This window comes from Natrix helvetica (assembly GCF_964273705.1).
Source record: "Natrix helvetica genome assembly, chromosome: Z".
Lineage (NCBI taxonomy): Eukaryota > Metazoa > Chordata > Lepidosauria > Squamata > Natricidae > Natrix > Natrix helvetica.
The window spans coordinates 15,733,431-15,759,582 of record NC_138554.1 but is presented as its reverse complement, the minus strand read 5'-3'; the positions used below and the strand labels follow the sequence as shown (position 1 = coordinate 15,759,582).

General features: G+C 43.6%; 1 protein-coding gene across 3 annotated transcripts in view; it reads left to right on the top strand.

Annotated features, from left to right (window-relative positions):
* ADCY4 (adenylate cyclase 4) overlaps positions 1-26,152 on the top strand; it is a 109,118-nt gene that overhangs the window by 30,924 nt on the left and 52,042 nt on the right. For all 3 annotated transcript variants that reach the window (XM_081970028.1, XM_081970029.1, XM_081970030.1), the window contains 11 exons: positions 1,840-2,304; positions 5,716-5,913; positions 7,660-7,821; positions 9,353-9,502; positions 10,191-10,345; positions 10,749-10,860; positions 12,358-12,485; positions 17,611-17,769; positions 21,223-21,352; positions 22,783-22,965; positions 25,015-25,046. In XM_081970028.1, the coding sequence (XP_081826154.1) occupies positions 2,137-2,304; positions 5,716-5,913; positions 7,660-7,821; positions 9,353-9,502; positions 10,191-10,345; positions 10,749-10,860; positions 12,358-12,485; positions 17,611-17,769; positions 21,223-21,352; positions 22,783-22,965; positions 25,015-25,046 (1,577 nt within the window). In that variant the 5' untranslated portion in view covers positions 1,840-2,136. The remainder of the gene's footprint in view (positions 1-1,839; positions 2,305-5,715; positions 5,914-7,659; positions 7,822-9,352; positions 9,503-10,190; positions 10,346-10,748; positions 10,861-12,357; positions 12,486-17,610; positions 17,770-21,222; positions 21,353-22,782; positions 22,966-25,014; positions 25,047-26,152) is intronic.

The window sequence follows — 26,152 nt, the reverse complement described above, 5'->3', positions numbered from 1 at the left end:
AATGAATGAGAGAATAAAAGAGAGACAGAATGGAAGAATAGAGAAAGAAATAATAAGAGAGAATGACAGAGAATGACAGAGGGAGAGAGAATGAGAGATGGAATGAGAGAGAAATAATAAGAGACAGAATGAAGAGAGAATAGAGAAAGAAAGAATAAGAGAGAATGAGGGAGAGAATGATGGAATGAGAGAGACAGAATGAGAGAGAGAAAGAACGAGGAAGAAAGAATAAGGCAGGATGAAGAGGGAATGAGAGAGAGAATGAAAGAGAGAATAGAGAAAGAAAGAATAAGAGAGAATGAGAGAGAGAAAATGATGGAATGAGAGAGACAGAATGAGAGAGAGACAGAATGAGGGAGAAAGAATAAGACAGGATTAAGAGAGAATGAGAGACACCGAGGAAGAAAGAATAAGAGAGAATGACAGAATAAAAGAGAGAATGAAAGAGACACAATGAGAGAATAGAAAGAGAGAGTAAGAGAGAGAATGAGAGAGAGAGAAAAATAATGAATGAGAGAGGGAGAGAAAGAGAGAGAGAGAATGAATAAGAGACAGAATGAAGAGAGAATGAGAGACAGAGAGAGAAAGAATAAGAGAGAGAATGAGAGAGAGAATGAGTGAGAGAATGACAGAATAAAAGAAAGAGAATGAGAGAGATATATAGAAAGGGAGAGAAAGTTATTGGAGGCATCTGATACATCTCCCATGAAATGTCACTTCGGGTTGTTCAGGTGTGGTATGACTGAGGCCGTTGTGGTTTGTTCAATAAACCACCCAGGCAATATGTAAATCCAGCCTAAACTTCCTTGTACTACATTCAGCTGTGTGAAGCTTGATCTTGAATTGACAGAAAGGCTTTGGGGTGGTAGCAATGATAAGCAACAAAGGTAAAAAAGGTAAGAAAATTTCAGGAGTACAGATTGTGCTGCTTAAAATAGCAAAAAATAAGCTAAATGCCTACAATGCAAACGTTTTGGACCACTTAATGAATGAGCACCTACCGTGAGATATAAACTGTAAGATTCATTCAAGTTCTAGGAAATGAATCTGTTTAGAGCAACTTTTAGGCAAGGAAAGAACTTCTTTTTAAAATATATCTAACTTTTTAATTAAAGATTTAAAAAAAACCAATTAAAAACGAACAAAAGAAAAATAAAAGAAAGATGTTACAGAGAAAGGCAAAAATGCAAAAAAGATGGGGAAAGAGAAATAGAATAGAAAAGAAAAAAATAGAACAAAATATTTATAAAGAAGGTCTGATCTTCTTTACAGCAGTCTTCGAAAATACTGAAAAAAGTAACTTATGACCATTTTCATATTTGCAATGATTACAGCTTGTGATCAGAATTCAGATGCTTGGCAATTGACTCACATTTATGACAGCTACAATATTTGGGTGGGTGGGGGTCACATGATCACTTTTTACAGCCTTCTGACAAGCAAAATCAGTGGGGGAACCACATAACAACTGTGTTACTAATTAACAACTGCAGCCATTCACTTTAGAATGGCGGCGAGAAAGGCCGTAAAATGGAGCAAAACTCACTCAATAAATATCTAACTTAGCAAAAGAAATGAAGGGATCAGTTATGGTCATACCGTAAGTCGAGGACTACTTGCATTAATTTACCTCTTACTCTATGATTACAGCATAACCTTCTTCTTTCTGCAATCAATGCTGTCTAATCCTCAGAATCATAAATCACTTTTGTTCTCCTTTCAAGCAAAAGTCTATCAGGGGATTAGGTGAAGCTTCAAAGGCAGCCTCAATTAATGTTTAATCACAGCCTCTCCTTCTGCTGTTTCCTTATCTAGTTCTTTCTGTTTTACATTTTCCAGCACCCACATGTTTTATCACATGAGATTTTGCTGAAAACTGCTGCAAAATTACTGGTGTCTTGACTACCTTCTTATCATCTGGTTGAAGCCCTCCTCCCTTCTGCTCGGTTGTGACTTTTCTCCTTCCTTGAAAAGTTTCTGTATCCTGGTTAATGGACACCATGGCCTGGAATGGATGTAGGAACTGTTCATACCTGATGGGCCAAGAAGAAGATCCTTGTTCATCCTGTTGACTCCGGCGGTTGAGGAGCAAGTCAGATCTTCTCCAAAGTGGACTTTCACAGGAGCCAGGGAGCTATGCCTTGCCAGCGTCGTCCACGGGCGGCCAGCGACACGCCCCGAGAAGACCTCTTCTATCAAACCTATTATTGCTTGAGTCAACAGTACCCTCTGATTCTTCTTCTCTTGGTTATCATGCTGAGCATCTGTGTGGCTCTCATTGCTACCACCTTTTCCAGCGACAGGGTAAGTTTGCAATGAAGAGAAAAGAGGAGGGTCTGGTTCAGAGGTGGTATTCAGCAGGTTCTGACCAGTTCTGGAGAACTGGTAGTGGAAATTTTGAGTAGTTCAGAGAACAGGTAAATACTACCTCTGGCTGGCCCCGCCCCCATCTATTTTCTGCCTCCCGAGTCCCAGCTGAGCAGGAGGAAATGGGGATTTTGCAATAACCTTCCCCTGCAGTAGGGAGAGAATGGAGATTTTACAGTATCCTTCCCCTGCCACGCCCACCAAGTCATGCCCACAGAACCAGTAGTGAAAATGTTTGAATCCCGCCACTGGTCTGGTTGTTTTTGGAAAGAGGAGCTGTGAGATTTTAGGAGCAGAACAAACCAAGGGAAGACCTTTCTGGAGGCGCAATCACATAGACAGTTTACATTTCGCTTGGTTCCCTGGGAATCTCCACTGAAATGAGCAGGAAGCAAGTAATGACTATATATATAGTATTCAGGTGTATTCAGGTCTTCTCCCGTGTAGGACCTACTCACTCTTCACCTCAAACTCAGCAAAAAAAATCCACCCAGCACTTTGGGACAAATTCAAACAACTAGCCCTCTGGAGAGCAGAAACAGAAACCTCCTATAAGACAGAAAAACACTCCAACAAACTCTACAGACTAGAAAAACGACAGAAGCCTAACCCCCCTCCTCAGCAACTCATGAAACAAACAGGATATCAGACAGAACCCTCACCACAGCTGAAACCAATGTCCTTTCCAGAGGATTCAACTTTGCAGTTATATATGCACATATTTGCACATATTATATGTGTGTGTGTGTGTGTGTGTGTGTGTACATATATAATATGTATGTATGTATGTATGTATGTATGTATGTATGTATGTATAAAGATACATACATACATACATACATACATACATATACACACACACATACATATACATACATACATATGTATTTGTGTTGCAACCCTTGGTATGCCCAAATATGGGAGGGAACTCACTACTCCCCCTTTCTGTCAATTGGCTCACTGCAGGAGACCATCCAGGCAGAAAACCATATTTTTAATGTTGCCTTTTTATATTTGTGTTGTATTTGTGCTGATAAAGGTTCGAATCCCAGTAAGGGTATGGCTAGCCGATGACAGCTAAATAGCTTGAAATAGATCTATACTAGTCTCCCTTTATTTATTTATTTATCAGCACAAATGCAATACACACACACACACACACACACACACACACGGCTGCAAGTTTTTCCAGGCAATTGTGCTCTGGAAAAATAAATGAATAATGGATGAATAAATAGGAATAAGTCAATCAGAAAGGTCGGCAGTTTGGTGGTTCAAATACCTAGTGCTGCATAACAGAATGAGCTCCCGTTACTTGTTCCAGCTTCTGCCAATCTAGCAGTTTGAAAGCATGTAAAAATGCAAGTAGAAAAAATAGGGACCACCTTTCGTGGGAAGTTAATAGTGTTCCGTGCTCTTTCGGTGTTTAGTCATGCTGGCCACATGACCACGGTGACGTCTTTGGACAGTGCTGGCTCTTCGGCTTTGAAACGGAGATGAGTACTACCCCTTAGAGTCGGGAACGACTAGCACATATGTGTGAGGGGAACCTTTACCTTTACCTTAAATAGGTCCAAGTCAGTATTCCCATGTATATATATATTATAATCATATTTATTTATTATCTATCCATCATCTATCCATCTATCTATCTATCTATCTATCTATCTATCTATCTATCTATCTATCTATCTATCTATCTATCTATCTATCTATAGCTAGCTAGCTAGCTAGCTAGCTAGCTAATGAATTTCTTTGTCCTAAAACAATCTGTTGGAGAGATTTGGCCTTCAAGTTTTATAAAAGTTTTTTGGGGTAAACCCTCTGATGATTGATGGTTCTTATTGGAGTCCTGAAGAAAGGTAGTCAGTTATTGGGATGTCATCTGGACATTTAAAGAGCCACCATCCAAACTTCATTGCTCTGCGAAATAACATTCTGTTGAACTAAAAATAAAAACCCACCTATCTCCATTGGGCCATTAGTTCCTGGGTTGTTATAATGCCCATGTGCTGTTTGTAGTCACTGGTGAGGACCTTCTATGCCCTTTTTATTTTAAGCTCTTTGGCTGTACAGGTAGTCCTTGACTTACAATCGCAATTGTAAGCCCGAAATTGATGTTGCTAAGTGAGAAATTTGTTAAGTGAGTTTTGCGCAGTTTTATGACTTTTCTTGCCATGTTTGTTAAGTGAATCGCTGCAGTTCTTAAATTAGAAACATAGTTGTTAAGTGAATCATGCTTCCCTGTTGATTTTGACTTGTCAGAAGGTCACAAAAAGGGATCACATGGCCCCCAAGATGCTGCAATTGTCATAACTATGAAGCAGTTGCCAAGCATCCAAAAATGGTCCTAAGCCACTTTTTCCCCCCATTGCCGCTGTAACTTTTGAACGGTCACTAAACAAACTGTTGTAAGTTGAGGACTACCTTAAGACATCAGCTTCTGAACTTCTGTTTAGTTTACTTTAGTTTATTGTCATGGCACCTCGTACAATGAAATTAAATGTCACCTTCAGTGTACATTATACATAAAAAAATGAAACAAAAATACACATCCTTTCTATACTCGTGATGGCTAAACTTTTTGCCCACAACCATAATGCAATGTGCCCCGCCCCTACACATGTGTAAATGACCCCCCACCTCTTTGTACATGCGCATGATCCCCCTTGTGCCCCAATTTGGGTCTAGCAGACCTCCCTGAAGCCTCCTTGGACCAATAAAGGGGGTGTCCCTGCCTCCCCTGCCCCCCGTGCATGTGGATGCAACCTTCTTTCCCCCCTGAGCATGTCCGCACATCTCCCACATGTGTGGCAGAGACCCAAAAATTAGCTGGCCAGTGGGAGGCACGCACACGTTCAAGTGCCCACAAAGAAAGTGTGCTACCTGGCTCTATACTATTGTATTGAAATTCCTGATATTGCATTAATATTGCACTATACAGTAGAATCCAATATGGTTACTGCCCTGGGGTAGAAGCTGTTTTTCAGCCTGTTTGTCCTTGTTTTTATTATCCTGCACTGTCGGCCAGATGGTAATAGTTAAAAAAAAAAGGGTGCCCAGGATGAGATGGATCTTTTAAGAACGTTTTGAACTTTCTTACGGCAACAGAACCTGTAGAGCTCTTCCAAGGAGAGGAGAGGGCAACCCATGATCCTCTGGGCAATGACGTTGACCCTCTGGAGTGCTGTCCTATCTGCCACTGTGCAATTGGCAAACGATGTGCTTTGACAAAGCATAATTTTACTGTGCAATTGGCAAACCATATGCTTCTCATTGAGCATAGTTCTACTTTCCAGTGGCTTTGCAACCAGATTAACCGAGGGCCTTTTTTCCTCTCTTCTCTAGGATTTCTCCTCCAACTTGGCTTTCCTGATTACGTTGTTTATCGCTCTCCTCATCTTCAGCCTGATCTTGGTCTTTGTGTGCATGGAAAACATCTTCCAGAGATGCACCCGCCTCTTCTCAGCTGTCATCTGGACTTCTCTGATCACAATGGGTTACATATTCATCTTTGTCGGTGGAGTGGTTTGCGCTTGGGACCAGGTGAGGCACCAAGGTTAGCTCATCGGCTGGTATCAGTGGTGAAATCTAATTCCACCGCCCCCACACACACACCGATTCTATGGGTGTGTCTTGGTGGTGGTGGCGTCATGTGACTGGGTGGACATTGCCAACTATTTTTTTTTCATTTTTTAAAGCATTTTTTTTAAGTGCTTTAAAAATTATATTTAAAAAAATAGCTTCTGATGGTCACACGGCTCAGCTGTGTGAACCGGCAGGGAAAAAATACTTTAAAAAGCAGGAAAAAAAAAGCTTCATACGATCATAAAGATCAAAGCTGCACCATACGATCCTTGGAAGCTTTTTTTTTTTTTTTACTACGGGTTTGCAGAACCAAGAGGCAATTGTCCCTACCGGTTTGGCAGAACCAGGCCGAACCAGGAGGATTTCACCCCTGGCTGGCACATGAATATAAAAAATGGGGAATGAGGATTTACAGAAGAAAAGCTTTTTACAATCTTTTTTTTTAGGATCAAAGCCAATATACCGGAGGATCCTAGGCAAAAGATATCATGACATCATGATATAAGATTTCTCCTCTTCTATTTGCATCTCAGTGAATTCAGGAAGTCCTCAACCTACAACATTTCACTTAGTGATTGTGATATATCACTTTAAATGACCAAACTTCACTATTAAGCTTAGTTTATTTGCTCAGTCTATGATGGATAGTAATTTTATTTGGTGATGTATACTGCATAAGCTAGGTTTCTTGAGATTTTTCCTAGTTTCAGAGCTTAGTCATGAAGTTTGGGCATTTAAAGTGATATATTCAATAATTCACAATTAACAAATGGTATAATGGAAAACTATCACCTCGTTGATATTTTTGGCTGATTCCATAGTGCTTTGGGTTTTTATTCTTTTGATTTGTTTTCTATTTGATTTGTTTTCTTGAGAAAATGTTTAATGAAATAAATTAAAGCTCGGACTCACCCACCACAAACACACAAACTGCCAGATGTTGGTGATACTTTGTTTTGGATTTGCAGCTCTAGAATGCAACTACAACTCTATTTGTTTTCTGTTTAATAACTCACACCAACATCATTTTCCTGCTTTCAAGTTTTCATTAGTTTTTAGCAGGGAGATGGAGGTTTATAGTCCTTTTCCTTTTCCTCTTCCTCTCCTCTCCCCTCCTCTTCTCCCCTCCCCTCCCCTCCAGAGGACCAATTCAGGTTCTGACCAGCTTCGGAGAATCGGTAGTGGAAATTTTGAGTAGTTCGGAGAACGAGTAAATACCACCTCTGACTGGCCCCGCCCCCATCTATTCTCTGCTTCCCGAGTCCCAGCTGATTGGGAGGAAATGGGGATTTTACAGTATCCTTCTCCTGCCATGCCCACCAGGCCACGCCCACTAGGCCATACCATGCTCACCAAGTCACACCCTTAGGGCCGGTAGTAAAAAAAAAAAATTGAATCCCACCACTGCTCCCCTCTCCTCTCCTCTCCTCTCCTCTCCTCTCCTCTATATGAAAGGAATGAGAAGGGAAACATTGAGATTTTCAAAAGGGAGGGAGAGAGATGAAGAACTGCCGAATTATTTAGGAAACGAGTGTTGTCCAGGGAAGAATCAGTTAAATAAACTTCATGTATTTGGAGCTGGAAGATCTCTACTGTGTTCCAAGTTGGAATCTTCGAGAAAATTCACATTTATTCTACCCATATGTTTTCCTGCTGTGACTCTCTATGGAAAGCTGACGGGCATGTCATGTTTTTTTCTCCAAGGTCTCCTTCTTCCTCTTCATAATCTTCATTGTCTACACCATGTTGCCTGTTGGCATGAAAGACGCAGTAGTTGCCGGTGTAGTGGCTTCTCTCTCGCACATCATAGTTCTGAGTATCTACCTCTCAATGGGCCATAGCTCACCTTCACAACTGGCTGTGCAGGTAAGTCTACCCATTGGAAAAATGGGTTATCTATGACATGCTTTTCTAACAGATTTTTTCCCCTAATTTATCCCAGTATTGTCTGTTTCCTTCATTTGGATTTATTGGGTTCTGTCCATGGAGATACCATCTTACTTTAGCTTCATCATGTGGCCTCCTTGTCTGCTCTGACTTACCAAGGCTAAATCTCATGTTGACTTCTGTGCTTCAATTGAATGGAAACTCAGAGAAATCTAACTGAAAAAAGAGCACAGTTGCTCACATCAGGGGTTGATTACCATCTTTAAAGCGCTCCATGGCACAGGACCTAGTTACCTGCGGGATCGCATCCTACCCCATACATCCCTGCGACCAATTCGCTCTCACAGGGAGGGACTCCTCCGGGTGCCGTCCACTAAGCAATGCCAGCGGGCGGCGCCCAGGAGTAGGGCCTTCTCTGTGATGGGCCCAGCCCTCTGGAATGACCTCCCCGTCGATATTAGAATTACTACTGACCTCCGCTCCTTCCGCAAGAAACTCAAGACCCACCTGTTCCAATTAGCTGGCTTGGCCCAATTATAGTTCTATTCTTCAATCCTCCTGGCAGTTATTTTAAATTTTTGGGGTAGATTTTAATGTTGTTTTAATTTTATTATTATTGTACAGTTTTTATGTAATTCGTTTTTACCGGGTTTGATGTCTCCTCTATGTATATGGTGTTTTAACTATTGACTGTACACCGCCCCGAGTCCCTTTGGGGAGAGGGAGCGGTTTATAAATTTAATAAAAGTAAAAGTAAAAGTAAAAGATTGCTGCTGGCATTGCTGCTGATTTGCTTTGCGCAAGTGCCAGATGTGCACTGCACGGGCCTGCACAGTTGAGTGTAAATTGTTCTGTGCATGCAGAACCTGGTTGCCAGTTTGGGTGACCAAGGCTAAAATACCACTACTGATTCGCCCAAACTGGTGCAAACCGGTAGCAACCCACCTCTGACTCACATGGTTAGGATGCTGGGTTGACAATTTCGAAGCCCAGGTGCTCATGTGTGATGGGGTGAACTGCTATCATTCACTCCAGCTGCTGCTGACCTAGCAGTTCTAAATCATGCTAACATGAGTAGATAAATAGGTACCATAGAAGCACTTCAATGCTTCCAACCTGGTAGTACGGCATCTCTGAAGTTTGCTCTAACTTTTAGTACAATGATATCACAGGGCAAAAACATCCTAATCTCTCACAACCTTAGCCAATTCCTTTTCCAAGATTGTAATAATCCAGTCCTGGAGCCCCACCAGAGATCATTGACCTGGGTCCTGGGTCATTTATTCAGGAGGAATCTTACATTGTCCCAAGCCATTTGGCAAATCGTTGCTTCATCAATAAGTTTCTTATGACATTAATCCAAATGGGTCTCTCAACAATTAAAACCCATCCAATATAACCTGCTGTTTGGAACAGCAGAGAAGAAGGACAGTTCTTTTGACTTTTTTCCTACCTGCACTGCCATCTTCCTATCAGTCACAATTCGTTTTGTCTTTGTGTCTACTTCCAGCAACTGGCCAACCTAGTCATCTTTGTCTGTGGTAACTTGGTGGGTGCCTACCACAAGCATTTGATGGAAGTGGCCCTGGGTGAGACCTTTCACGAGACCTTCAATCTCATCCAATCTCGAGTTAAGCTGGAGTCGGAGAAGCGACACCAGGTGAGTGTGGAAGGCAAGAGACACGTAGGGAGAGATAGTTACCTAGCTGTAGTTACTCTTGTTGGATCTCGAAAAAGCTAAGCAGGTTAGATAGAACTTTTCTCCATCCGAAGAAAGGCTCTGTCAAACAGTGATTGAGAGATGTCCAAGATCTAAATGAACTGTAGTGTGAAAACAACTCAGCAGCAGAGGTGGGCTGCTGCGGGTCCACACAGGTTTGGGTGATCCTCTAGCTAGGATTCTGCCCAGTTTGGTGACCCTAAAAATCCCACCCCTGGCTGGCCTCTCCCAGGAGTCTCCATGCAGGCTGTTTTGGATGGCGAGTAAGTAGAGGGCCTGCATGGAAGCTCAGGGAGGGGAGAAAACAGGCCTCCAGAAGTTCTGAAAGGGTGGAAATGGGTCTGTTTCTGGCCTCCAGAAGGCCTCCGGAGCCCCAGGGAGGCGGTTTTCACCCTCTCGGAGGCTCAAAAAAAGCCTCCGGATCCTGGGAAGGGCAAAAACGCCCCCCCCCGCCATGGCCACCCAGAAACTGGGCAGTGAACCTGTTGCTGCAATTTTTGAAGCCCACCCCTGCTCAGCAGTGAGTGGATTCATGCTGTCTCCACCTGAGATAAGTTCTACATCTGTGAGAAGGTTCCACAACTCATTCCATTGATGTTTTTCCTCCCTGTCTTCTGCTTACTCCTAGGAACATTTGCTCCTCTCCATCCTCCCTGCTTACATTGCCTTGGAGATGAAGGCTGAGATCATTGAGAGGCTCCGGGGTGGAGACCAGCCCCAGGGTCCGCATGAAAGTGCCAACAACTTCCACAATCTTTATGTCAAGAGGCACCAGAACGTCAGGTACTTGATTTGAAGGCATCTGCTACATGCAAGATGGCTTGGTGGGACTTTTGCGGTTGAAGGAAGAGAAGGCTGGTGAATTTGGAGTTGTTAGTCCTCCCTGTAGGCTAGGGGTCGACAACCTTAAACACTCAAAGAGTCACAAAGATCCTAACCGGAAGCCCCCCATTCAATTCTGGAGCCAACTGGAAGTCCTGTTCCCCACCATAGAGTCTCCCCCTAGCACGGCATCCCTTTTCCTCTACATGTCCTAACCAAAAGCCCTGTCAATTGTGGAGCCGACCAGCAACAGGGAGCTGCAGCAAAGGAATGAAAGAGCCACTTGCAGCTCCAGAGCTGACCCCTGCTGTAGACAATGCTTTGAAGCATTTATCTTCTTTCCTTTGCCTTTCTCCTCCCACAGCATCCTCTATGCAGATATTGTTGGCTTCACACTTCTGGCCAGTGAATGTTCTCCCAAAGAGCTGGTGTTGATGCTCAATGAACTCTTTGGCAAGTTTGATCAGATTGCCAAGGTAAGTATTGGTCTCCCTCCAAAAAAATCAGGTAACCCACAAGGTTTATGCATGCCTTGGTTATATTCTATTTTGACTGTCTTTGGAAAGTACCTACCATATTACTTATCCTATTGATACCTTTGTTGATATCCTATATAAGATCCTAATGGTGAGATGGGTGGAAATCAAATTAAATAAATAAGTGCCTGAATTGTAAATGCTGTGCTGGATGCCAGCGGTTTCCACAGCACAATTTCTAATATTGACTTTTTAAGCAGTTTGGGCTTCACTAAAGTATCATCTGTCATGTTATGAACCTTTTCAATCATGAAGAACTGACAGAGAGGCTCTTCTGTAGTTCTCCTCCCTGTTGAAGCCCATGGCAGAAATGCCATTCTTCTAAAGCTTTACTGGGCCTCCATTCTCTCAAAGTTTAGAAAATCTGTAAACCTATAGACTTGTCATTCTTGGTGGTCTTCACAGCTAGATTGTGATTAAATTTTAACATGTGCTTTATCTTCCTAGAGACTATTTCCATTCTGAAAGTTTGCTCGCTATTTTGAGTTCTCTCCAGAATGGTCTATAAATCAAAATGGGATAAGGTGACCATCTCTTACCAAGATGACCAAAATGGTGGCTTCAGAATGGAATTGTTCTGACCTAGGCTTCACAAAAGCACGAAGCTGACTCCTTGTCCCGATAAAACCCCTTTTATTTAGTTTAAAGTGAATTCCACTACAGCAAAGTCCCAGCCATCAGTCTTTCAGGAGATTTCACAACTACAGACCTTCATCAGGCTTGGAGAGAAGCCAGGCTGATATTTTCCAAACGCCACTCTGTAGCAGACATTACTTGGCAAGAAGTCAGGAACAGATCTTCACCTTAATGAATTGAACTAATTGTCTCCTGGGTAACTCTGAGTCAGTCACTCCCTCCAGGCCTGCTCTAACCTAGGTTTCACCAGAGAATGAAGCAAGCTCCTTGTCCCAACAAAAAACCCTTTATTAATTTACTGTGAATTCTGCTCAGTCACATCCAGCAAAGTCTTTCAAGGGAGGATTTACAGTCACAGACCTTATCTGGCTTGGAGAGCTGACAGGCCGATGTCTGCAAAACTTGGCATGGAGTCTCAGAGAGTCATGAACCAATTAAGTGAACTAATTGTCTCCTGCAAACTCCACTCCCCTTTCGCTCCTCTTTATTCCCTATGGGAGTGGCCATTCATCATCTATCTGTGGCTTTATTCCTGAGTTACCCTTGTTTCTTAGCTTTTCCCTTCTCCGGGCAGCTCTGTGCATGCTCACACTGGAAACAGGTTCTCGCTGTTCTTCTGTCCCACTGTTGTCTGACTCCAATAACTGTCAGATGACCTTGGCCCATCTCAGAGAACGCCTTCCCCAGACTCCAGGACTGGCCCATGTTCCTCCCCAACCTCCTCATTGTCCGAATCTGCTGCCAGATCCGCTGGCCACTGGTGGGCCACAACAGGAATTATATTTCTGATTCCCCCTCTAGGATAATGAATGCATGAGGATCAAGATCTTAGGGGATTGCTACTATTGTGTGTCTGGATTGCCTGTATCTTTGCCGAACCATGCCCGGAATTGTGTCAAGATGGGGCTTGACATGTGCCGGTCCATTAAGTGAGTATGAGAACTTCTCAGATTGGTAATGCTACTTCCAGGAAAGATAAAATGTACGTAGCTCTATTCATCTAGTAAAAGAACTTTGGTGTTGGGGAGACTCAGCTTGAAATCTCCACTCCACCTTAAATTAAGCTGGATATATCATAGTTATTTTTAATTAGACAAAAATGCTTTGGAAGGATGTGATGGGAGTGACATTAGAAGAGTTGTCCTTGGTTTCAGGGACAGGTCAAGTTATAAACGCAGCAATAAAATCACACGTTAAATTAGAAACAGCTTGCCATTTTGGCTATGACAAAAGGAACACATCATTCAATACATAATGGAGGGTTTACTCTATTACCTATACTTAATTTAATTTAAGAACAAATGAAATAGTGGTAGCCCTCAACTTGTGAGAACAATCGAGCCCAAATTTCTGTTGCTCATTGAGACAATTGTTAAGTGAATTTTGCTTCATTATATATATATATATATAAATATTTTGTAATGTAAAATACAAAAAAGTACAAAAGAAAATAACAGGAAAATAAGGGAGGGAGCGGGTAGGAGAAAATCTTTCTTGCCACGGTTGTTAAGTGAATCACTGCAATTGTTAATTTTGTGACCTGTTATTAAGTGAATCTTGGTTCCCCATTGACTTTGTTTCTCAGAAGGGGTTCATATGATCCAGAACATTACAACCAGCATAAATATGAACCAGTTGCCAAGCAACTGAATTTTGATCATGGGAACGTTGCAATCTTTGTAAATGTGAAAAATGTCATAATCAGAGCTGGTATTCTAATGGTTCAGAGTGGATCACCCGAACCAGTAGCGGAAATTGTGGGTGGTTCTGCCAACCCGCACCCGGCTCTATGGCATCCCATTTCAGCAAAAGTGCATGCACGGAAGGATCTGTGTATGTGTGGAGGTGGCACGTGCACTTACATTTGCGAAGTGGTAGGGAAGGCAGGTGTATATACCACCCTGTTCATAAGTCATTTTTTTTCAATGCCATTATTACTTTGAACAGTCACTAAACAAATAGTTGTAAATTAAGGACTAACTCTAAAATGAAACAGAGCCTCCCTAGTAAGTTTTTGTCGCAATTCTCTATTCCTGTCTTCTCCCTTTTCTTTATTTTGACATGTCCACCCTCTTCCATTTTCCCCAAGCCACTGTCAAACCCAGTGAAATCTTTTGTATTTCCCTTTGTTGGGGCATAACTCCCCTCTTCAGTTTTCCCTATGCCACTGTCAAACTCAGTGAGATCTTTTATCTGCTTTTTATTTCTTTTTGTTGGGGCACATCCCCCCTTTTCAATTTTCCCTATACCACTGTCAAATCCAATGAAGTTTTTTGCCTAATTTTTATTTTCCACCATTTCTACCTTTTCATTATCACCCCCTCTTCTTCCTTCACTTCCTGCTTCTCTTCAATATCTAACTTCAAAATTCTATTTAGACTTGATTTTAATGATTTATGCACATTTTTAAACATGAAACAGGATCTTCCTCCTGACCGTACAAATTGCTTTTTATAATGGGGCTCTTATGATCAGAGATGGATTCCTACCAGTTCGGAACGGGTCTCCCGAACTGGTAGTCCTGCATTCAAACAGAGAGTGAACTGGTTCTCTGTTTTATTTTTTAAAGTGGGCTCGCTGCCCCTGGGTTATAGTTACCTTTATTCCAGCTTCCAAAGCCCAGCTGATACAGGATGGCAACTTGAATTGCTGTTACTCAGCTGTTTTTCATTTTTCTGACTAATTTTTGTTCAATTGTGAACACAAGCGCAATGAACTGGTAGTAAACCGGTTAGGAATCCACCACTGCTTGAGATCACTCAAAAGATTCAATTGTGGCCTGTGCCTCAGAAGAAGCTGTTCCCAAAGAGAAGCTGTTCCCAAAGAGAAATGGAAGTTCTAAACTTTTGGGTTACCAGATTACAGATGTTTTTGAGATTGTACTGGCCTGTGGAAGGAATAGACCATAATCTGCCATTCAGGTCTAATCCAGGTTGGCAGATGTGATCGATGTTAGTCCCGATTATTCATCATGGCCTATTCTCCTTGGGAAACCCTTCTGGACTTCCCACTTGGTAGAAAGCATCCAGGAAAAGACCTAAAACAAAATGGATCGTTGACATCAGCAGGTATAGCTGGCCCAATTGGCAAAAGAAAGCAAAGGACTCTATTAATTGGAAACATGTGGAAGAGGCTGTTCTGACCTAGGCTTCCCCAACAGCACGAAGCTGAGTCCTCATCCCGATAAACCCCTTTTATTAAATTTACATTGAATTCCTCTCTAGCAAAGTCTTTCCTCTCCCACAGTCTTTCAAGATAGTTCACAATTACTGACCTTTATCAGGCTTGGAAAGTGGCCAGCTGATATCTTTCAGACGCCACAATAGTTGGCAAGAATGCAGGAATGAATTAAATTATCTCCTGCAAACACCTCTCCCCTTTCGCTCCTCTTTTATTCCCTATGGGAGGAGCCATTCACCATCCACTTGTGGCCTTACTCCCAAGTTGACCCTTGTTCCTTAGCTGTTCCCTTCGTCTGGCAACTCTGCATATGCGCACACTGGGAACAGGCTCCAGCTGTTCATCTGCATCACTGATGCCTGACTACGAAGGCAGCTGATAACTGTTAAGATGGTCCTGGCCCCATCTCTGCCTTTCCAAGATTCCAAGACTGGCCCAACCTCCACACTGTTCGAATCTGCTGCCAGCTCTGCTGGCCACTGGTGGGCCACAACAGTGGCTTTCATCCCACAGTGGATAGACCAGGGGTGTCAAATTCAAGGTGCTTAGATCTGGCCTGCGGGGCCACCCTGGAAACAGGGAAGGACCAGCCAGTGGTGCCTCCTCCTGCAAGAAATGAGCTTGGGGGTGTGTGGGTGGCCCTCCTGGGCTCCATTTTCACTGGCAGATGATTTCAGGAGGCTGTTGAAGGCAAAAACAGAGCTCAGGAGACCGTTTTTGTACAACAAGACCAACATGCCTATACCCGTGAAAATCTATGAAAACAAATATCTTACCTCTAGGAGGAAACCTTCCTGCTCACCAAGACCTACGAGAAAGTTGAAGTCCGGAGAGCCACCATCTTATGTGACCTCACATTCCTATGCAACTGCCGAGACAAAAGCGTGATCCCCACATGCTTCCAACTAAAATTCCATTCTAAAACTTCAGCCACCGAAAGGATCCTGAAAAGAACTGAATTAGCTCTAATCAGAAATGAACTCCACAGGAAAAGATTCCTACTATACCAAACCAACCGGAACCTATTCACTCTTCACCTCAAACTCAGTAACAAAATCCACCCAGCACTCTGGGACAAATCCAAACAACTAGCCCTCTGGAGAGCTGAAACAGAAACCTCCTACAAGACAGACACACACACCAACAAACTCCACAGACTAGAAAAACAACAGAAGCCCAACCCTCTTCCACAGCAACTCATGAAACAAACAGTACACAACGTATCAGACAGGACCCTCACCACATCAGAAACCAATGTCCTTTCCAGAGGATTCAACTTTGCAGTTGCCCCTAAATGCATCCCCACTGAAAACATCATATGCGGAGTTGAAGCCACCCTCACCAAAATCAACCCAGGTGAAGCCAATAAAATCAGACTTTAAGTCACCAACGTCCTCTGCTCCAGCAATCCACCCAGAAGCAACTTACAGAAAGAAGAGCAAAAGGCACTCACCAACTTGAGGAAAGACAACAACATAATCATTCTCCCAGCAGACAAAGGTAACACCACTGTGGTGATGAACACATCTGACTACCAAGCCAAACTATCCAACCTACTCAAAGACCCTGCTTACAAACCTCTAAACACAGACCCCACCACCTACCTAGAAAAAAAACACCAAATCCAAATGGAGTCCCTTCGGGGAGAGGGGGCGGTCTATAAATTCAATAAAATCAATCAAATCAAATCAAAATAAAAGCCTCACCCATCAGTGAAGAGATCCAGCAAAGAATCATCCCCAGAGAGAAATCTTCCAGATGCCCCAAGCTCTATGGCCTCCCCAAGATACACAAAGAAGGAACACCACTCAGACCCATAGTCAGCTCCATAGGCTTACCTCTACAGAATCTTTCCAAATTCCTCACCAAACAACTTCAACCCTACACAGAATCCATCACCTCACACGTACAAAACTCACTCCACTTCATAGAAACAATAAAGAAACAAAACTTACAACCCAGCGACCTACTCGTGAGTTTCGATGTCATATCCCTCTTCACCCAAGTGCCTATTAAAGAAGCCTTGACAGCTATCCAGAAAAAACACAACACCCCTAAGCACATCCTGGACCTGACCAACCACTGCCTAACCAACACATACTTCATCCATAATGGACAAAGATACAAACAGATAGAAGGAGTACCCATGGGATCATCCCTCTCACCCGTCATCGCAAACTTATACATGGAACATTTTGAACTTAACACCTTAAATAAATCTGAACACAAACCCAAATTCTGGCTTAGATATGTTGTTGACACTTTCGTGATTTGGCCACATGGGAAAGAAAAACTGGAAAATTTCCTCACACATCTCAACAGCCTATACCCCAAAATATAATTCACTTGCTTTTTATATGCACACTGCGAGCTTATGCACTGGAGATCAATTACTTGTGTATTCAATCACACCTGGCCAATAACAAATTCTGTTCTGTTCTGTTCTGTTCTGTTCTGTTTCGGTCCGGTCCGGTCCAGTACAGTCCAATCTATTTTCTCTTCCCTTCCCTTCCCTTCCCTTCCCTTCCCTTCCCTTCCCTTCTCTTCTCTTCTCTTCTCTTCTCTTCTCTTCTCTTCTCTTCTCTTCTCTACTCTACTCTACTCTACTCTACTCTCCCCTCCCCTCCCCTCCCCTTTGTACAGAAGTAGTTTGCCATTGTTCTAGTCTGGATTTATTTTCTATGACTGAAGTTTACCCTCCAGAGCTAAGATTTCCAACTATGAATTCCAACTTCGCTTGGTTTTTGGATATCTTCCAGCATTGGCCTGGGTGCTGCGATTTAATGAGGCTTAGATATATAAACTTTTAAGAAACTTGGCTCAGATTGCTTAATGAAATAGAACAACCCTGTGTTACATTTTTCCCCCCTTCAGGAAGCTGCGTGATGCCACCGGAGTGGACATCAATATGAGAGTTGGAGTTCATTCGGGAAATGTCCTGTGTGGGGTGATAGGTCTTCAGAAGTGGCAATATGATGTCTGGTCTGATGATGTGACATTAGCCAATCACATGGAGGCAGGAGGCGTGCCAGGGTGAGAGGAATCAGAGGGTGAGCTTTGCGCTCCCAAATATCACAGAAGGTGTTTATGTCTTTGAATGTGGGCTTTAGTGGCTCAGATTCAGGTACCTGTGGGGAGGGGAAAAGAAAGCAAGTGACTTCACAACATGATAGGGTCACTATGTAAGTGACACAAATTGTGCACTGTATCTTATGATACACAGACAATCCACAGACAATCACTGCGGCTTCTACTGGATGCAGAGGCAGGTTCCTACCGGTTCAGAACGGTTCAGCCGAAGCGGTAGTAACTTGGCGGCTTAGGTCTCTGGAACCGGCAGCAACACAGGCCTGCCACGCCCCTGAACCAGTTCTCTCGGCAGCGCCGTAGGAGCCACTATCTTGTGTTTGCCTCACACAGGCGCACAGCACCTGTCCCTGAGCAAACCGGCAGTAGTGGCAGCTAGAACACACCCCTGACTGGGTGCCAATTACATGGAAACAAATCGCAGTGAACAAATCGCAATTAAGTGTGTGAGCTTTCAACTATGGTCTGTGGAGATTCTCAGCCATCCAGATTATAGTTGTCTCAAAGGTGGTTTTTCAAAAGGCAACTAGACTGTGGTTGTTGTTTTCTCTTGAAAAAGAAAGAAAAAAGTGTTGCTAGTGAAAACAGGGCAAAAGAGAATCCGGTTTAGCATCATTGTTAGTGAACAACTAAAACGGACAACTCTGGTTTCAAGTATCCACCCACAGTTTCTTAGGTCCTCAGCCTGGCGTGGGATTGAAAAAATTTAGCAACCGGTTCTCTGCCCGGCTGCTGGGTGGGCGTGGCCATGGTGGGCGTGGCCTAATCCATGGCCTGCACCATGATGGGGCGGTGTTTTCATCCTCCCCAAGCTCCAGAGGATTTCCTTGAGCCTCCAGGAGGGCCAAAACGATCTGCAGGTCCTCTGTAGGTTGGAGACAGGCCCATTTCTGGACTTCCAGAACTTCTGAAAGGCCTGTTTTTCACCCTCCCCAGGCTCTGGAGGGGTTAATCAAGCCTCCGGGAGGGTGAAAATGGTCTTCCAGGGCTTTGGAGGCCTGCTGGAGGCCAGAAATGGGCCTGTTTCCAGACTTCCAGAACTTCTGAAAGGCCTGTTTTTCACTCTCCCAGAGCCCTGCACTTACCTGGCATTTAAAACAGGTCATGTAGAGACTCCTGGGAGGAGCAGGGCAGGATAGATGGGGGGGACAGCCAGTCCTTGCAACTACCGGTTCGCCAACCAAATGTAAAATTAGCATCCAGTTTGCCTGAACTGGTCCGAACCAGCTGAATCCCACCCCTGTCCTCAGCCCAGTCTACTCTACAAGGTTGTTATACATGTGGTTGTTTTGGAGAGTTTTCCTATGGAAGAATTCCTTCTCCAACACTTGGTTTCTATGGACGTTTTTTAAAAATAAACTTCTTGAAAAGTTGACCCCACCTTGGACTAAAAGGACCAATCCTGACTTTTTCCTAGGTACCAAGAGCTTGTTTGTTTGTTTGGTTTTTTTTGTGTCAGAAGCATCACAATTGAAATAAAGCATATTACATGAAATCGAATTTAAAATATAAAACAAAAGATTAAAATATGTACAAATTAAACAGATCTTGCGCAGAAACTAACAACATTAATTGTGTTATGCCGCATCGCCATGAGATCCTCAGATTTACACTGATCAGGGTACCAAGGGCAGGTATATCCATGTGTTGTTGCCTGCCACCACAATTGCATGTCACCACAAATCGCAAACAACATGGAGGATATGAAAGGAGCCTCCCAAAGAATACCAAGAGCTGAAAACCATCTTCACCTGCTCTATCCTTCTTAATACATCTGAACCCAAACAACTTCATCCTACTCCTTGGATGAATTTTCCCTCAGGGGGACTCTAAAATAACTGGCTTGAAGTGGGGAATTGAGGAGCTTCTTAACCATTGTGTTGTGAGACAACTGAAGGAGAAGAAGCAGATGTATAGACTGTTCTGGGAATAAAATGAAAGATGGGTTATTGTCAGGGATGGGATTCAGCTGGTTCGAACTAGTTCGGGAGAACCAGATAATAATTTTACATCTGGTTTGCTGAACCGGTAGTTTCCATGACTGGCTGGCCTCGCCAACTTCATCCTGCCTCTCCCAGGAGTCTCCACGCATGGAAGCTCTGGGAGGGAGTAAAACAGGCCTCCCAGAAGTTCCGGAAGTCCAGAAATGGCTCTGTTTCCGGCCTCCAGAGCCCCGGGGAGGCCAATTTTGCCCCCTCAAAGGCTCAAGGAGCATCTCAGAGCCTGTGGAGGGCAAAAAATGGGTCCTTCCAGAAGCTTCAGAATCCAGAAATGGGTCCGTTTCTCGCCTTCGGAGAGCCTCCAGAGCCCAGGAAAGCCTGTTTTCGCCCACCTGGGGGCTCAAGGAAAGCCGCCTGAGTGAAAACGCACCCCCCCTTCCATGGTGCAGGAGGCCAAGTAGGCCATGCCCATCATGGCCACGCCCACCCAACAGCCGGGCAGGGAACCAGTTGCTATTTTTTTAAAAAATCCCACCTCTGGTTGTTCTTTACGGTCTCCGAGCTTCCCAAAGAAAGTTGAGATGAAGATGTAACTCCCACCTTCATTCATCTGCTGATACCATCTACTCCCAGGAGTGGTGGTAGTAACATGGTCCTGATGGAGGACAGTGAGATAGATACAGTCGATGAGAAGATGGGACTCATCTGATTCTGGAGAAAATAACTAAATGGCCAAATTTAGTATTTGCAATGATTTTCACACACCCCAGAACTCAAGACTCTTGATCTGACAAAAAAAAACTTTTGATCAGTTTAAAAGACTTACCAGTTGCCTGGCTACTTTACCACATTTGCTTATTTCTCTAGAACTGTTCCAATAATATAAGCTTTTTTTGGGGGGGGGGGTCTTATTTAAAAGGTATTTTGTGCCTTTGCTCAAAGACAGTGTGGCAAAGTGACTTAAGAACTCTCCTCAGAATTTGGTTGAAATATATGGGCAGTGCTGCCACCAAGAGGACAAAAGAGACATGGCACAGGCAAAGATGCAAATACGCAAAACATTCATGCAACATAACAGAATAACAGAGTTGGAAGGGACCTTGGAGGCCATTCAATCTCACAGCGATCTCATTTGGCAAGGAGCTTTGAAGCTGATCCAACCAGATCTCTATATTTAATCAGCTTTCCAATGTTGATCATCAGTTTGGATTTAATTTTGAATTGGACATTGCCAAACTGATCAGATGATTTGATGTTTATTTCCTCAAGCACAGAAAAAAATATTTTATTTTATTTTATTCTACTGGATACGTTAACTGCCTGAACTGTATGGACCAAATTGAGAGGTCTTGAAATCCACATCAATAACTATTTTGGATTTGACCTTCAGTGACAAAGTAGATTTTGTGCAGTGAAAACAGTAATTCGTGCTCTTATTATTACAACATTTCTCTTTCAGGAGAGTTCACATCACAGAAGCTACCTTGTCACACCTGGGTGGAATGTACACCGTGGAGGAAGTTTGCTGTGTGCGAGACACTTACTTGAGGGAGAACCGCATCAAGACTTTCTTAGTTGTTGATCCCAAAGTAAGGAGCTTCCAAACAACTTTATAGCCCAGTAGATTCATTCTATGTTGGATAGAAGAGAAGAAGATGTTGGATAACATCTTGATGAACAAGCTAACTGTGCTAAATTTGTTTTAGGGTGAAATGTAAGTTGTTCCATCAGCAATCCTTGTGTAACTGTTAGATCAGCCATGGTGGTGCAGTGGTTAGAGTGCAGTACTGCAGGCTACTTCTGCTGACTGCTGGCTGCCTTCAATTTGGCAGTTCAAATCTCACCAGACTCAGCCTTCCATCCTTCCGAGGTGGGTAAAATGAGGACCCCGATTGTTGGGGACAATAGGCTGAATCTGTAAACTGCTTAGAGAGAGCTGTAAACCACTGTGAAGTGGTATATGTCTAAGTGCTAAGTATGCAACCTTGCTAGGAGATGTTTCATGGAAGTATTCTGATACAATATTGAGGTCTGGGTCATAAGAGAACCTTTTTATTTTGCAACAAAGTCAGATGAAATTCTTGGGGAACTGAAATTCAATGTAGAGAGAAGTAAAGTCCTACACTTAGGCAAGAAAAACCAAAAGTACACATATAAAGTGGGTGAAAACAGGCTTAAGAGCAGTGACTGTGAGAGGGATCTTGGAGTCTTAGTGGACAACCAGCTAAAAATAAACCAGCAATGTGCAGTGGCAGCCAAAATAGTTAATGTAAGCCTAAATTGCATTAACAAAGGGATGCAATCAAGATCAAGTGAGGTACTAATACTACTCTATAAAGACCCAGTAAGATCACACCTAGAGTATTGCAACCAGTTTTGATCACCACACTATAAAAAGATTTTTGAGACTCTAGAAAAAGTACAGAGAAGAGCAACCAGGATGATTAGAGGACTGGAGACTAAAGCATATGAAGAGTGGTTACAGGAACTGGGCATAGCTAGTCTAGTGAAGAGAAGGACCAGGGGAGACACGACAGCAGTCTTCCAATATTTAAGGGGCTGCCAAAGAGAGGAAGGGGTCAAGCTATTTTCCAAAGCACCTGAAAGCCAGAGAAGGAATAATGGATGGAAACTGAATAAGGAGAGATTCAACCTAAAAATAAGGAGGAACTTTCTGACAGTGAGAACAATCAACCAATGGAACAGAAGTTGCCTTCGGAAGTTGTGGGAGCTTCATCACTTGAGGCTTTCAAGAAGAGATTGGACTGCCATTTGTCAGAAATGGCGTAGAGTCTCCTGCTTGGGTGGTGGGTTGGACTAGATGACCTACAAGGTCCCTTCCAACTCTGTTAAACTGTTATAATTTTATCATTATCTCAGTGTTATAACCTGCCCTCCTTCTGCATTACTATACCACACAGAAATCCATTCAAAACTAGGAGTAGATACATTTTCGGTAGCAGGGTAAGATTTGCAACTCATGAGCATTCATTGCATTTCTGGTTTCTTTGATGTTTAGGCTGAAGAAGAAAGCTCTCATGACCTTCTCTCACCTGCACCAGGTGAAAACCTCATGATGAGGGCCTCTGTCCGGATGACTCGCTACCTGGAATCATGGGGAGCTGCCAAACCCTTTGCCAACCTCAAACCTCTGGATAATCTCCCAGCAGAGGCAACAGGATTTGTTCGGAATAACCATTCGGTATGTCTAGCAGGAGAAGCACTTCTTTTGGCGAGCTAACACGGGTCATTGTTCCATTCTCTGTAGCATGATAGGATTGGCACAATGTATGCGGATTTGGCTAAGACGCTGAGCTTGCAGATCAGAAAGTTTGGCAGTTTGGCAGTTCGAATCCCTAGCACCGTGTAACGGAGTGAGCTCCTGTTACTTGTCCCATTACTACCTTCTGCAACCTAGCAATTCAAAAGCACGCAAAAAATGCAAGTAGAAAGATAAGAACCACCTTTGGTGGGAAGGTAACAGCGTTCCGTCTGCCTTCAGCATTTTGTCATGCTGGCCACATGACCATGGGGACGTCTTCGGACAGCGCTGGCTCTTCAGCTTAGAAACGGAGACGAACACCAACCCCTAGAGTTCCGAATGACTAGCACATATGTGTAAGGGGAACATTTACCTTTAACCTTTTCTGAAAATTTCAGATTATTTCACATTGTAGTACACTCATGGACACATATATATTTGGATAGCAAAGGTGACCAATAAGAAAGTATTGGAGTGCATAATACCAGACATGTCACTGGAAGGGGAAAAAATATCACAAAATTGCATCTCACTTATTTTGGCCATGTCATGTGGGAGAATTCACTGCAGAAAGCAATTATGTTGCAAAGAATTTGTGGTAAAAGAGCCATGGTGGCGCAATGGTTAGAATACAGTATTGCAGGCTACTTCTGCTGACCGCCAGCTGCCAGCAGTTCAACAGTTTGATGACTCCCTGGCTGAGGTACAGTTTTCTTCCAAAATAGCTTACATTGAGATTTGAAACTCAAAACTACTTTAAACTCATGCCTCCAAGCCAAACAACCAACACAAATATGTATGTCCAATTATTTGAGCCGCGGTGGCACAGTGGCTAGAATGCAGTACTGCAGGCTACTTCTGCTGACTGACGGCTCCCTGCAGTTTGACAGTTCGATTCTCAAGGTTGACTCAGCCTTCCATCCTTCCGAAGTGGGTAAAAATGAGGACCCAAATTGTTGGGGGGTAATAGACTGACTCTGTAAACCACTTAGAGAGGGCTGTAAAACACTGTGAAGTGCTATATAAGTTTTATTGCTATTGCTTAAAGGAAACCAGGCCATTCAAAGAACACAATGGCTGAACACCATCATAGTTGGTGAGCCTCTATCCCAAAGGATTTGTTCAAACGACCCAGAGGGCCAAAACCCCAAGCTCCGGAGGTCTTCTGGAGGCTGGAAATGGGCCCATTTCTGGCCTTCCCAAACTTCTGCGCACACCCTGCACTTACCTGCATCCAAAATGGGCTGCGTGGAGACCCCTGGGAGAGGAGGGGAGGGGTGGGTAGGGCCAGTGGCGTAGCGTGGGGGGCGCAGGGGGGGCGGCCGCACCGGGCGCAACATCTGGGGGGGCACGCTCGCACTCGCAGCTCTCTGCTGTAGACTTGCATGTATTTCAAGGCTGAATTTGAATTGAATGAAGCCGAGGAACGCTTCCCACGTTTAATACAAAAGAGACGCGAGCAGGTCTTCCCCGGGGTCGAGAGCACGAAAGAGGGCCAAAGTTTTCTTCTGCAGATCTGGGTCTCTTGAAGACTGCTGGGCAGGGCGAGGGACGTTAATAACGTGATACGTTTAAATTAGAGCAAGTGAAGACCTCGGGCGGCTTTCCTTTTCCTATTTTCCCAGAACCAAGGGAAGAAAATAATTCTGCTTCGGGCCTATAGAGGGCGCTGCGAGCTTTGCTAAGGAGGACGGCTGCTTCAGAGCTCCCTTCATGTCCCGAGTCCAGTGGCGTAGCGTGGGTTGCCACGGGTTAGGGGGCGCAAATTATTTGCCTTGCCCCGGGTGCTGACAACCCATGCTACGCCACTGGGTAGGGCCAGCCAGGAGTGGGATTTGAGGGTTCTCCAAACTGCACAGAATCTTAGCTAGATGTTCTCCAGAACTCCTATAGCAGACCACTCCTATACCCAACTGTTAATTCTGTTCTTACATTGTTATAAGACAAGAATGCTTATAATGCATTGTGGTCCCCTTTTCTGTCTTGCAGGATATATCTTTGGGATCTTTGACCATGGAACGGTAAGAAAAAAGTATTGGTTTTAAGCCAGACTTCTCCAGCCTGATGCCTTCCAAGTAGATTGTATAATCACAATAAAACTTCTCTAGCTAACGCAATGCCTCTGGAAGGCATCAAGTTAAGAGAAGGTTGCTTTGTAGTGTGAAATAAAAAAAATGGATGTGACCAAATAGACACTAAAAAAGTGAAATGGAAGAAATCGTATGAAATCACATGCTTTTCATTTGTATTGGGGATCATGTTACTAGCAATGTGTAGATTCTAGAGATGTAAAAGCTAGCAAGCTCAGAGATGTTAATCTAACAGTGACACAACGGAGAATGTGGAGGAGTTATAAAGGATTTGTGGAACTCATAACAAGGTTAACCGTCTTGCAAGGTTAAAAGTTGATAGGATACTCCAAGTTTGCTAACTTAACAGCACAAAACAAATATTTTTTTAAAAGGAAGAAATTTTAGTGGCAAACTTTTTAATGGACAAGCTAACCGTGCTAAATTTATTTTAGGATGGAACATGAGTTCTTCCATCTGCAATCCTTGTGTAACTGTTAGATCAGCCACGGTGGCACAGTGGTTAGAATGCAGTACTGCAGGCGATTTCTGCTGGCTGCTGGCTGCCTTCAATTGGCAGTTCAAATCTCACCAGGCTCAAGGTTGACTCAGCCTTCCATCCTTCCGAGGTGGGTAAAATGAGCACCCAGATTGTTGGGGGCAATAAGCTGACTCAGTAAACCGCTTAGAGAGGGCTATGAAGCACTGTAAAGTGGTATATAGGTCTAAGTGCTATTGGCTATTGCTATCGTCCTGAACATGTTTTATGAGACTTGAAGAATCTTCTAAGACAGTGATGGCTAACATTTTTGTTGTCATGTGCCAAAAGTGCATTCGTGTGCACACCCATAATCCAATGCATGTGCAACACCACACTGCCCCTGCACATGTGTGTGCACCCCTACTCTCACCCTGCCCCTGTGTATGCGCGCGACCCCCTGTGCTCCCCTTGCCCCAGGCATGCACCTGCCTCCTCCCGCATATGCTCCACCCCGCACATATGCCCATGTGCGACCCCATGCATGCACACACATCTCTTGCATGTGCCCCAACCCCAC